The sequence below is a fragment of the Pristis pectinata genome, chromosome 10 (genome assembly GCF_009764475.1).
Source record: "Pristis pectinata isolate sPriPec2 chromosome 10, sPriPec2.1.pri, whole genome shotgun sequence".
Lineage (NCBI taxonomy): Eukaryota > Metazoa > Chordata > Chondrichthyes > Rhinopristiformes > Pristidae > Pristis > Pristis pectinata.
In genome coordinates this window covers 23,964,001-23,977,403 of record NC_067414.1, presented here as the reverse complement: position 1 = coordinate 23,977,403, position 13,403 = coordinate 23,964,001, and the positions used below count along the sequence as shown (strand labels likewise).

The following is a 13,403-nucleotide window of genomic DNA, read 5'->3' as shown; positions in this document are numbered from 1 at the left end:
TGGAGAGGAATTTCCAAAATGTGTTTGGAAAGATTCCATTGTTTTTGGCCTGTTGAAGAAGGCTGTATTGCTGGATCTGGTTCTGCAGAATGAAGTGGGGCAAGTGAAGTACATTTCGTTGCCAGATATTGGCTAACAATGATTGTCATATAATAAGGTTTCAATTGTTAATGGAGAAAAAAGTAGAATTTATTAATTGGGGAAGGATTAAGTTCAATGATATAAGAGTGGATCTTGCCTAAATATAGTATAATGAATAATTGACAGGTGAAACTGTGGTGGAACCATGGGAGACTATTGTAAAAGGGATGTTTCAAGTACAGGCTAGGTACATTTCACAAGGAAGAAGGCCGGGGAAGCAAAGCCAGAGATCCCAAGACAAAAAAAGGAGAGGCAGAATATGATGAAAACAAAAAAAAGGTACATGACAAAAGCTGAATGAATAGCTCTGGTAAAAGGTAAGTTCAATATAATAATCTGAAGGGAGGTAAGAGCGGCAAAGGGAGAATATGAAAATTGGGTGGCAATTAATATAAAGGGAAAAATAAATGTCATCTATGGGGATGTGAATAATAAGGGGCAGTGAGAAAAGAAACAGAGATGATTAGCAACCAAGCTGATAATTTATACATAATTGATAAATACTGTTCTCTGGGGAACAGGACAAAGACCACTACTTTTTCCATGTGCATTTATGATTTGCGGGTGCAGGGTAAAATTTTAAGGCTTAGACAGAGGACAAGGCCATCATATTTAATACGAAAATAGGTGGAAGGGCATGTTGTGATGAGAACACGAGAGATTCTGCAGATGCTGGAATCTGGAGCAACATGCACAAAATGCTGGGCCTCAACCCAAAATGTTAACTGTTTATTTCCCTCCATAGATGCTGCCTGACTGCTGAGTTCCTCCAACATTTTGTGTTGTGTTGTGATGAGGACATTGTGATTCTTCAATAGGATATAGACAGATTGAGTAACTGTGAAAACCTGGCAAATAGAGTTTAATGTGGTTAAGTGTGAGGTTAAGTACTTTGGTAAGAACAATCAAAATGGTTTATTATCTAATGGGGAGAGAATGCCAGTGAGTTCCAGATGTTCGAGGAACACAAATTAATTCAATTGAGAAATTGGCTGAGCAACAAAAAAGTTTTTTTTTAATTCATTCACAAAATGTGGGTGTTGCTGGCAAGACATAAGTGTATTGCTCATCCCTTGAGAAAGTAGTGATCCATATTAATGGAGCCCAACAGTCCAGTGAAGGAGGGATTTCTGAAGTGTTGTTAAACAAAGGGTTCCAAAGGTTTGACCCCGCCATAATGAAGGAATGAAAAATATATTTTCACATTTTCAGCATTCAGTGTTATTTTTTCCTCTAGTTTCTGATATATAGTATTTTATTTGTCTCCTCCTATCTACACTTCCTCCAGACACAATTTTAACACTTGCTTTCACCTGGCACCACCACACCTTGTATCATTCAATCTCTTGTGGTCTCAACCTAGACTTCCCCATTTTGTTCTCTCCACTCTGCTCAACTTTTTCCTGCAACTTTGTTCATTTCTAACTTATCCCACTTCTAACGAAAGGTCACTGACCTGAACCATTCATTTCCTCTCCTCACAGATGCCACCAGACCTGCTCAATATTTCCAGAACATTCTTATTTCTTAATCAGCCTAATGGCTGGAATAAAAGTGATTAATTCCATTGAAGGAGCTAAAGTTATTTATTCTCCTCCAACAAAGTTAATGGTTAAGGAAAGAACTAGTGCCAGTCTAGATACTCCATAGAACGCAGAGCAAAATGTCCACTTGAAGCAATATGCTACTGTGGTTTCAACAAGTTCAAAGTAACGTTGATTTTGTAAATATCAAGTACATTGTGTGAAATATATAATGTAATTATCACCTCATCCAAATTCTTGATTTCAACTGGCTTCTCCTCAATACCAATTGGCATGGGCTGAGTTGCAGGAATAACCACTTGTTCATAGACTTTGTTATTCTCACGCTCAATACCTTCTGGAAGAAACATCTGTAAAATATTAAAGCACATAGCATATTATCATATGCATAACTTAAAATGTATTCATAAATGCAGTTCCCCAGAGATGTGTGCTGAGTTTGAGTTCTCAACCTTAAAACACACCTTTTTCCTCAGCTGGACAAAGGCTGCACTGGCACATTAAAGGCAATGGTGTATTTTTTCATCAATATTTTCCTTCATTGAGAGGTGGTTCCCAAGATATGAGAATTAATCCATGTTTTCCAGGGTATTATCATGTACCTTTAATTGTCAGGGGCAGTATTGTGCAGCAGGAGATAGGTTTAGTAGAGAACCTTTGTTTTGCAGAAATGCAAGATTCATTGTCATGTACATTTCAGTGAATGAGTCAACAATGGCTTGGAACTTGGCCTTCTAACATTTCAGAAAAAGGGGCAGCCCATTTAAGATATCATGGGGAACAACTTCTTTTCTCAGAGGGTGATGAATTTTAGGCACTATTCACCACAGAAAGTTGTAGATTAGAACCAATGAATGTATTCAAGGCCAAGGTGGAAAGATTCTTGGACAACTGGGAAATTAGACAGGAGTTGAGGCTGAGAGATCAGATCATTCATGATCTTATTGAATGGCAGAGCAGACTGAAGAGGCTATTTGACCTACTCCCCCTCCTATTTCTTCTGTTCTTGGTATTTGGAAAGACAAAATAAAGAAATGTAATTACAGTTAGTAAACTATTCACAGAATGAAACATATAAGCACATTAACGATGCAGATTATGGAAGTATTTACATCCTAAGAACCAAAGTAAATGTAGTTTAATGACCCAAAACATCAAAATCATACCTTGGCACCAGCAATAAATGCTGAGGACTGTGTTGCTTCACCATATGAATCATAAACATGTGGATAATGAATTCGTTCATGATTATATTGCCTTGTAAGAATTGGTGCCAATCGTGCATTCTGTAGAGCATTCTCCCTATAAAGGACACACAAAAATATTATAACGCTAAAAATCACACCCATAAGTATTTCTTTAACGACAAGAATATTCTCTGTTTATTCTCAATTTTGAAGACTCAATCAAAAAGTGATCTGCAGCTCATTTTATAGGAGGTAATTTATTGATTGGGCACTTTACTTCTTGCAAAACTGAGCATTCAGGCTTATATTCTGATTTGCATAACAAATGAAACATTTCTGCTTCATGACAGAGAACGGTTTACGAAACAAATGGCAAAATTTAAGTTTAGGCTTGCAATCTCATTTTTTGGGAATCTATTATGATGTTTCTATATTTAAATAAGCAAGTGTAGTTTTAATAAATGCTTTTTGATTACCAATCCAAAACCCATTGACACAGTCCATCCTTCTACTCTATTGTCAATCTCTCATTTGCTGCTGAACCCTTAGGCATAGGTCATTGCAATTTTTTTCTAAATTGATTAATTGGCTGGTGTTTTCGGTCAATGAAAGCAAAATTGTTTTTAACATTTAAAAAAAAATTAGCTCAACTAAAGTGTTGGAAACCAATAATTTTGAAATCTGTTGTTTTACCTTTGTATTCGCAATTCCTTTGGATCAAAGCATTGAGGTCCATCACCTGAAAATTCCCCTTCATCTTTTTTTTCTCTTTTAGCTTGTCGTTTTTCTTCTTTACGACATTGTTTCAATAATTGCTTTTCTTGTTCAGAATGGACAGTGACTTGACAGCCATATATGGGTTGTGAATTTCCAACAAAACCTTTCTTTAAAGGATCTGTAAAATTAAATGAGCTTAATTTAATGACTACCTGCATTTACTAAGCACTTCTAATCTAGTAAAATATCTCAAGTTGTGTCACAGAATCATAAAAAAATACCAAGCAACACAAGGAGATATTAGGATAGGTGGAAAAGACTTGGTGACTGAAGGTAAAGGTACGGTTTAAAACATATCTTAGGTAGCAACACTGAGAAACTTGGGAATTGCAGACTCAGCAACTTCTCTGTATTTGTTAGTTCCCCATATACCAAGTCTACAGAGACACCATGCACCATGAAGCTAATTTGAAAAGCACTTAAAGTATTAGTTTATCCTACCTATTTTTCAACTTGATCTTATTTGCATAATCATTTACATCATCAAGTACAGATTCAGGCAGATAATAAGGAATGATGCATGTTTCAGACTAAAGCAAGGCAATTGAGATGGTGGAAAAGGTACAATTTACTACAAAAATATACAAATATAAAAACAAATGTGCAATATTAGGTCTTTGATTTCATTGGAATGCTGCTGATTAAAATAGAAGAGTTTTGCTGTGGAATTCACATTCAGACTTAGTATAACAAATTGAAAATTACATTAGATAGGTAAATGAAGTAAAAGTGATTATGCAACATAATGGGCCAATGAGATGAGTTTTTGAGAGGGAAATCAGGAGGGCAAAAATAGAGTATGACACGGATCTAGCAGGCAGGGGCAAGGAAAATTCCAAGAGATTTATAGGTCGTCATTGTGGCTATCCCTCGAGGTCAAGGATGATGGTCTTTGTTCCGTTGATCTATTTATGGGCTCGCAAGTGGCTTATGAGTCCAATCTGGGCTCTGAAAGTTCTTCCGCATTCAGGACAGGTAGTTCCAGATGGCAGATCAGGCTTTGGTTGTTGCTGCCTCTCTTAGCCCACAGAGCGAAGATGCCTGTGCGTGTTTGTTTAACGTGCACTTGATGTTGCACTACAAAAAGCTCACGATACTTCACAAATCAACCAACTGATTCCAATGGCATGGAAACCACGACGATTGGAGCTGATGGATTTGTTGCAACCTTCATCTGCCTTCACAGCCGTTGAGTTCGAAGTAACTTCATCAGCCTGTTCCACCACTGAGGTCTTGGTTGGATTGTTCTTTGTCAGGGACCTCACCATCGACCTTACCGCCATGGGTGACCCCACCAGGAGCATAGCTCCAGACAGCATCGCTCTCGGGATCTCAGGACCATACAAGCTTCTCCACCACAACAAGGTGACAATCCACGGAGAAGCCTATGAGTATACTAAAAGGGTGGCTAGGGAGAGAATAGGGCCCCTTAAAGATTAGCATGGCTGTCCATGTGGAGATGGGCAAGATTTTTTAATGAATATTTCTCAACAGTTTTTACTGTGGAGAAAATGACAGACACAAAAGAAATGAGGAATGATGATGTATTGGACCACATAGGAATTACCAGGGAGGAGGTATTGGCAGACTTAAAGTGCATTAAAGGTGGATAAATCCCTTGGGCCCAAGTACATCCTCGGACCTTGTGGGAAGCTCGAGAAGAAATTGCGGAGGCCCTTACAGAGATAGTTGCTTCATCTTTAGGCACAGGTGAAGATCCAGAAAACTGGACAGTAGATAATGTTCAACTATTATTAAGGAAGAGCAGCTAAGACAAGCCAGGGAACAACAGGCTGGCGAGTCCAACATCAGTGGTGGGTAAGTTACTGGAGGGGTTTCTGAGGGACAGGATCGATCAACATTTGGATAGTCAGCACAGCTTTGTGTGTGGGAAACTGTGTCTGACAAATCTCTTGAGTTCTTGAGCAGTGGACATTGTCTATATAGATTTTAGCATGGCCTTTGACAAGGTCCCGTATGGCAGCCTGGTCTGGAAGGTAAGATGGCATGGGATCCAGGCAGTGAAAGCTAACTGAATTCGTAATTGGCTCGATGGTAGAAAGCAGAAAGTTACATTCGAAAGTTGTTTCTCGAACAGGAGGCCTGTGACTAGTGGTGTGCCACAAGGATCGGTGCTGGAGCCTTTGTTGTTCATTACTTATGTAAACAATTTGGATAGGTAAAAGGCATGATTAGCAAGTTTGCAGATGATACTAAAATAGGTGGTATCGTAGAAATGAAGGTTATCAAAAAATTACAGGGGGATCTTGATTAGCTAGGTGAGTGGGCCAAGGATTAGCAAATGACTTTCATTTTAGATAAGTGTGAAGCGCTGTATTTTGAAAAGCCAAATGAGGGTAGGGCTTATACAGTGAATGGTCGGACCCCAAGGAGTGTTGTGGAACAGAGGGACCTAAGAGTACAAATACATAGTTCACTGAAAACGGCATCACAAGTAGACAGGGTGGTGAAGAAGACATCTGGCACACTGGCCTTCATCAGTCAGGGCACTGAGTATAGAAGCAGGGACGTTTTGTTTAGTTGTCCAAGACGTTGGTGAGACTTGGAGTATTGTGTACAGTTTTGGTCGCCCTGTTATAGGAATGACATTATTAAATTAGAAAGAATGCAGAGAAGGTCTATGAGGATGCTACCAGGACTCGAGGGCCTGAGTTATAAGGAGAGGTTGGGCAAGCTAGGACTTTATTCTTTGGAATGTAGGAGATTGAGAGGTGACCTTAAAGAGGTGTATTAAATCATGAGGGGTACAGAAAGGATGAGCACATAGTCTTTTTCTCCCCCAGAGAAGGGGAACTAGAAACTAGAGGACATAGGTTTAAGGAGAGAGGTGAAAAATTTAAAAAGGACCTAAAGGGCAACTTCTTCATACAGAGGGAGTTGCATGTATGAAAAGAACTACCAGAGAAAGTCATTGAGGCAGGTACAATAGCAACGTTTAAAAGACACTTGGATAAGTACATGGATAGGAGAGGTTTAGAGGGATATGGGCCAAAGGCAGGCAAATGGGACTTGCTTGATGGGCACTGTGGTCAACATGGACGAGTTGGGCCGAAGGGCCTGTTTCCATGCTGTACTACTCTACGAATCTTATACACACACACACACACACACACACACACACACACACACACACACACACACACACACACACACAGTATATAAATAAATACAAAAGTCCCATAGTTCTGGTTTCACACAAAAATAGAGATTGAACAACCTTCCGTCAACAACTTCGAAATTTGGAGAATCTCTATCAAATCATTTACTCTCTTCCAGAAGAAATTAATCCAACCTATATATATGTTGTTCCATTCCAGTATCGTTCCATTGAAGTTTTTTTTTGTATCTTCTCCAACTGTTCTATAATCCTTTTGTATATTTTGGAGACAAGTCTAACCAAACCATGATTGTACAAAGCTTGATACAACATGTTCACTTTGGAATTCTATCACTGTAGAAATTAATGCCAATGTTTTGTTTCCTTTATTAAAAATGACTTCATGCCTGTATCATGACACATAGTGATCTGTACATGTTCCTCCCCACCAAAATACTTAATCTACCACCCCATTCAAACACACATTTTGCATGAAGTAAGGCCTCCTTTTTCTCCCCCAGTTCAAAGCGTACCATCTCACTTAATGTCTATAAATACAGGTCAATGGAGTTAACACAAGTAGATCCTCAATGACTCTAGTTTAAAATTTCATTCAGTCCAGAAACTTCTTACCCTGAAGGTAGCTGGGCTTGAAATCTGTAGGGTGGGCAAGTGCTTTTTGAATGATTGTACATCTGTGCTGTAGAAGCCTCTCAATTAGTTCCAATCCTTCAGGTCCAAGAAGTTCGAACAACTAAAATGAAATAAAGTTGGAAAAAAATTTGGAACTTCAAATGAATTATAAGTATACTGAGATCAAGTGCAAAGCTTGTTGTTCTCCTGAGAGATTATTGATTCTCTGCTACAAAATCAATTCAATTCTTCAGTAAAAATCAACACTTTAAACTTGGGGTTTTGTGATCACAGAAATCATTTAGCCACTTTTGGTACAGGACCTTTTAATTGAATATTCATTGACCATTTTATTGACCAGCACGTGAAAAAAAAGTCTGATGATAGAGAAATTAAAATGAAGATATGCTAACACCTGGCAAATCCAGAAATAATCACACCTTAAAAAGAATATTTTATCATTACTCTACTTATAATCTTCAATCACAAAGGATTTAATCATCAAAGTCAGCTGCCCATCAACAGCCTTTACAAAAAATAAAAACTGAAGAAAATTGTAATCAGTCACTATGATTAACTATCAAAAAACATTAAGAAACAAAACAATGGTTGTTATTCAAATGCACCTGTGTTTTAAATAACAGTAATAAGACAAGAGATTAGCGCCAGAACAGCTGAAAAACAGGATTCAAGACATCTGGTCTTGCAACGTATCACATGTACTTTTGGCAACCTTTATACTAACAAAATTATGTGCATATTATGCATAACTATGGGCAGGCATGGTAGTGTAGCCGTTAGTGTAACACTATTACAGCGCCAGCAACCCAAGTTCAATTCCGGCTGCTGTCTGTAAGGAGTTTGTACGTTCTCCCTGTGACTGCGTGGGTTTCCTCCGGGTGCTCCAGTTTCCTTCCACATTCCAAAGACGCACAGGTTAGGAAGTTGTGGACACGCTATGTTGGCCCCGGAAGCATGGTGACCCTTGCAGGCTGCCCCCACAACACTCTATGCAAAGATGCATTTCACTGTGTGTTCCAATGTACATGTGACTAATAAAGATATCTTATCTCATCTTATATACACTCTCTTACAATTTGCCTAGGGTGCTTCTTGGGTAACTGCTGTACCTGGGCTTGCTAACACATTTGACTGGGAAAATGAATGTCTGTTGAAATGATTTGTAAGTCAATGTGTTTAAAATAAAAACCTTACTGCTGTAAGCAGATAAGTAAATATGTTTTCACATGAACATTAGTATATATCTTTAAAAAACTCATTGTAAGATATCATTAACAAGACTAATAATTTATTACCCATCCATTGTTGAGTTAACCTGGGGGAATGGTAATAGGATTTCTTGTTGAACTACAAAAGGTTGTTATATTTAGGTCACAGGGTGGCAGTCCATATATAATTACACAAGTGAAGAACTGGATTAATACATGGGCCAGACTGAGTAAGTGCACAAGACTTTTCTCAAAACATACTAGCAAATCAGCAAGAGATTTATACAATCTGAAACTTCATGGTTAATTTTGATTTCCAAACTACTATATCTACCTTAAAAACATTTTTAAAAACCACCACTGAACAGCACAAAAATATTGCAACATAAACTCTGGGGTCAAAAATATAGAAAAAGATATACTAATAAAAATGAGAATTTTTGTGAAGAAAGTGTGCAATGAGGTGCTGAGAGCAAGAGCGAGAGCGAGCAGGAGCCAGTGATCCAGACAGCAAGAGCGAGCAGGAGGCCGCGAGGAAGGCAGTGAGCCAGAGAGATCAAGGGGGAGACAGTGAGAGCGAGAGCAAGCGCGAGAGGAGTGAGACAGAGAGAGAGAGAGAGACAGAGACAGAGAGAGAGAGAGAGAGAGAGAGCAGGTGACAGCAAGATAGAGAGTGAGAGAGAAAGAGTGAGAGAGGCAGGAGGGGTGAGAGATGGTGAAAGCGAGGGAGGGGGACATGGTGAGAGAGAAAGGGAGTGAAGGCTGGAGGGAGATGGTGAAAGAGAGAGGAAGGAAGGAGGACTGGAGGCAGTTGGCAAGAGAGGTGGGGAGAGATGCAGTGAGAGAAAGGGGGAAGGGTAGGATGGCAGCGAAAGAAAAGGAAGGGGGAGAAAACTATTTTCCACTACTCCACAACAAATCGATTTAATAAAAACAGGAATTAATTTTCTGAGACTACTACATAGAAATGTTTCATATCTTTGTACATTTATTTCAGGAATTAAACATTCATTTCACAATCTTCATTTTTTGTAATCGATAAGCATTTTATTTTTCTCAAAGCTCAAAATGTTGTTTAATTCTTAACATTTATAGAATAATTATGGTCAGTTTGCAATTATAAACTTACTATCTGACATACCTCATTTTGAAGCTCATCATCACTTTTAGTGGATGCCAGCATCTCAAACAATGTTCCACACAAGTCATCTGCAGTTGGTCGATCTGCTGACTCTTGCAAGGTTCCAACAATATAGCTATTAACTTCTTGCCTTAAAAATGAACCATCCACTTTGTTTGAAGATTTTAGATCTGAACCATCAATCAATCCATTTTTTAAATCTTCCTGATGATTATTTAAGTATTTATTATAGTCTAGACTGAAATCCTTGTGGTTGTTTTCCTTGCAGTTCAAGGGTATTTCCTCTATATATTCCAAACTAAATGATTCAAATGAAAAATTAATGTTTTTACCAAACTGTGCTTGAGGATTGTGGCTTGCAGGTTTATTTGCAGAAATTAATGTGTGCCGTTCTTCTTCACTAAAATATGTGCCAATTTGATACACTGCATTACAAGCAGCAGTGGCAGCTGAAGAAGGGAATGGCCCAAACATTTGTTTCAGTGCTTTTGTTTCTTCTTGCCCAACATGGTCCTTGTTATGAAAAGTTTTGAAGAGGAAAACAGCAGCACTTTCTGCAGTCTCCTGTTCCTGTTCACTACCAACTGTAGAGGAAAAAAAAATCAATTCTTTAGTTAAGACATTTTAGATGGGACACAGGAATAAGTAGTATATTGTTAGCTCATGCAAGTCAAATATACAAAAAAAAAGCTTGAAGTTTCCACAACTACGGAAAAAAAACTCCTACGACCAATGCCAGGGTTCAAAACATGTTATGACCAATTCGCTCAATATTCCATCATTGGTCATTACACACTGTCATCGTATTTTTACAGACATTGGTAAAACAAAATATATTTTGTATCAAATCAAAAAAAAACTAAACATTTGAGGCAAAATTCAGCCCTGACATTTCAACTATCGGAGAAATCAAATAATTATGGTATCGGTTTATTATTATCAGATGTACAATAATACAGTAACAATAATAAACCAATAACAAAATACAATTATTTTATTAAATAAAATTAAACATTTGTAATAGGTCATTCAAAAGGCATAATATTCCAAAAAACCAATGCAAACAAGCTAGCTGTATTGTTGAAGAAACATTTTCAACATTTTTAATGTAACCACTCAAATCAAGTGTTTGACATCAGATTTCTAATCCAAAAACAAATCAAGACTACTCAGAACAAACTAAAAATCAGTGTCACGAACCAGCAACAAAAGAAACACACTGAGCATGACTTAGTATTAAAACTATTTTATTAATCACTACTTATGATAATACGTAAAATAAAAGTAAAAATGTTACTATGTTAGAATTCAAAAATGTTAAACCTCGAACGTTAACCCCAAAACTAAACTCTTCGTGTGTGTGTGTGACAAAGTCCAAAACTCCCAGTTCCTGAATGGTTCTTAAAGTTCAGTTCCGCAAGCCATAAGGTGAAACATGAGCAAGGGCTTCTTCAACAACCACCGTTGTCTGAAGATAAGATGTAGATGTAGAAAAACATAGAGAGAGTACATACGAAATCCAAATGTTCCACGATGGAACCCAAACGACACTTCAGTGTTTACTCGGTAGTGACTTCCTCACCCCGAAAAGCATCCGAACCGTGGTCGTCCACATACAAATACCTGTTTCCTTCTACAGGTCAGCAACAAAGTGAACTCCACCGGATTACTTCCAACTTCCATACATGGATTTCAGTGGCAAACACAGTTATTGTTTCTCATCCCTCTTTAGAGAAAACAAGCAGGCTGGTGTCTCTCTCCCTTCTCTCTCTCTCTCCTTCTCCTTCTGACTTCTTCAACAACGTCATTACGTCCTTTATCTTCTATTGACGTAAGCACGCCCCACACACACATACACACACACTCTCTATCTTAAAGGGACTTTCACTGAGTCCATAACATCAGTGATAACTGTAAATCCAGATAATTTTGGCATTTCTGAAATCAGTATCTTCTATCACAGCAACTAGCCTTGATATTTATAAACCAGAGCAAAAAATCTATTATTTTCTGAAGCAAATTCTGAGCAATAAAAGCTTTATTTATTGTAAATGTACCATAGAACAATATGGCACAATACAGGCCCTTCAGCCCACCATGTTGTGCCACCCTTCAAACCACACCTATGACTATCTAACCCCTTCCTCCCACATATCCCTCTAACTTAAATTCCTCCATATGCTTATCTAACAATCTCTTGTATTTACCCACATTAACAGAAAATTAGTTATCTATCCAGATTTGTGTTTCATTTCACATTCATCAACTATCTCTACTCTTTGGATCTGCCAATACAAAACAGAATACATTACAAGCAAAATATAAATACAACAAGGAATTAACTAACCCTCCTAAACCCAAGGGCAGTAATTCCATCATTCTCAAAATTACTATAAAATGACAAGATGGAGTTAAGTAATGCAATGAAAAATTAGCTTAATTTTCTAAGATGAAGAGTCCCAAAATATATGAGAGATCTACAAAGGGAAGCAAAAAGAAAAATAAAGACAAACTTTTGTAGAAAACTGTACTAATTCTAAGTGATCTATTCATTGAGTTGATGATTCTATTACTCATTTCTACAAACATCACAAAGCAAGAGATCACATTAGTCCCAATCCACTTTGTAAACCTAAAGCTTCAACATACCTGCTTTTGCCTAATAAAACAACTGTAAAAAGTCAAAAATCCTTTCAAATTGACCCAAACTGTGTTGCAATTTAATTTGTAGTGCAGAATGCATTTTCCATCATGCACAGTTCAGCAAACAAGGCATGTTAAATATATTTCATGCAACTAAATTTTACCAACTCTTCTGAAGTACTACAAGTAATTTTTATCATTGATAATGTAGTACAAAGATCAATGTTGTGCTGGAGTTCAATAGATATGTAATGGTTGATACCAATTAAAAAGAACACAATTATCAGTTGTCCTGTTCAAACTTTTATCATGTCATCCTTCAGACCAAGATAATAAATACACTAAACTACCAATCAGCCACAAGGGTGCTACATGATACAAGAACTACACTTACAAAATAATTCAATACAATTACAGCAAAATGCTAATACGCTAAAATTGAATCCAAAATATTTTTCTTAGTCCGTGTGTCTAAGTTGCCTACCTGAGCTTATCCCATTTGCCTGCGTTTAGCCCATATCCCCCCCCAAACTCTTTCTATTCATGTACTTTAAATGTTGTAATTGTACCCATGTCTACCACTTCCTCTGGCAGCTCCTTCCACATACCCATCACCCTCTGTGTGAAAAACTTGCCCCTCAGGTCCCCTTTAAATTTTTCCCCTCTCATCTTAAATCTATGCCCTCAAGTTTTAGACTCCCCTACCCTAGAAAAAAGACTATAACCATTCACCTTATCTATGCCCCTCATGATTTTATACAACTCTAATAAGGTCACCCCTCAGCCTCATTCGCTCCAAAGAAAAACAGCCCCAGCCTATCCAATCCTTGTGAATCTTTTCTGCAACCTTTCCAACTTAATAACATCCTTCCTGTAGCTAGGTGACCAGAACTGCACACAATACTCCAACTGTCAACCAACTATCATTTTTTAATTTCATGTTTTAACATCTCATCTCAAAGAAGAATAATCTATATTAATTTTTTTAAA

General features: G+C 37.6%; 1 protein-coding gene across 1 annotated transcript in view; it reads right to left on the bottom strand.

Annotated features, from left to right (window-relative positions):
* The window catches only part of ascc3 (activating signal cointegrator 1 complex subunit 3), a 343,029-nt gene that overhangs the window by 313,410 nt on the left and 16,216 nt on the right, over positions 1–13,403 (bottom strand). The window contains 5 exon segments of the mRNA XM_052024551.1: positions 1,910–2,035; positions 2,852–2,987; positions 3,566–3,767; positions 7,401–7,521; positions 9,771–10,354. Of these exon segments, the coding sequence (XP_051880511.1) occupies positions 1,910–2,035; positions 2,852–2,987; positions 3,566–3,767; positions 7,401–7,521; positions 9,771–10,354 (1,169 nt within the window).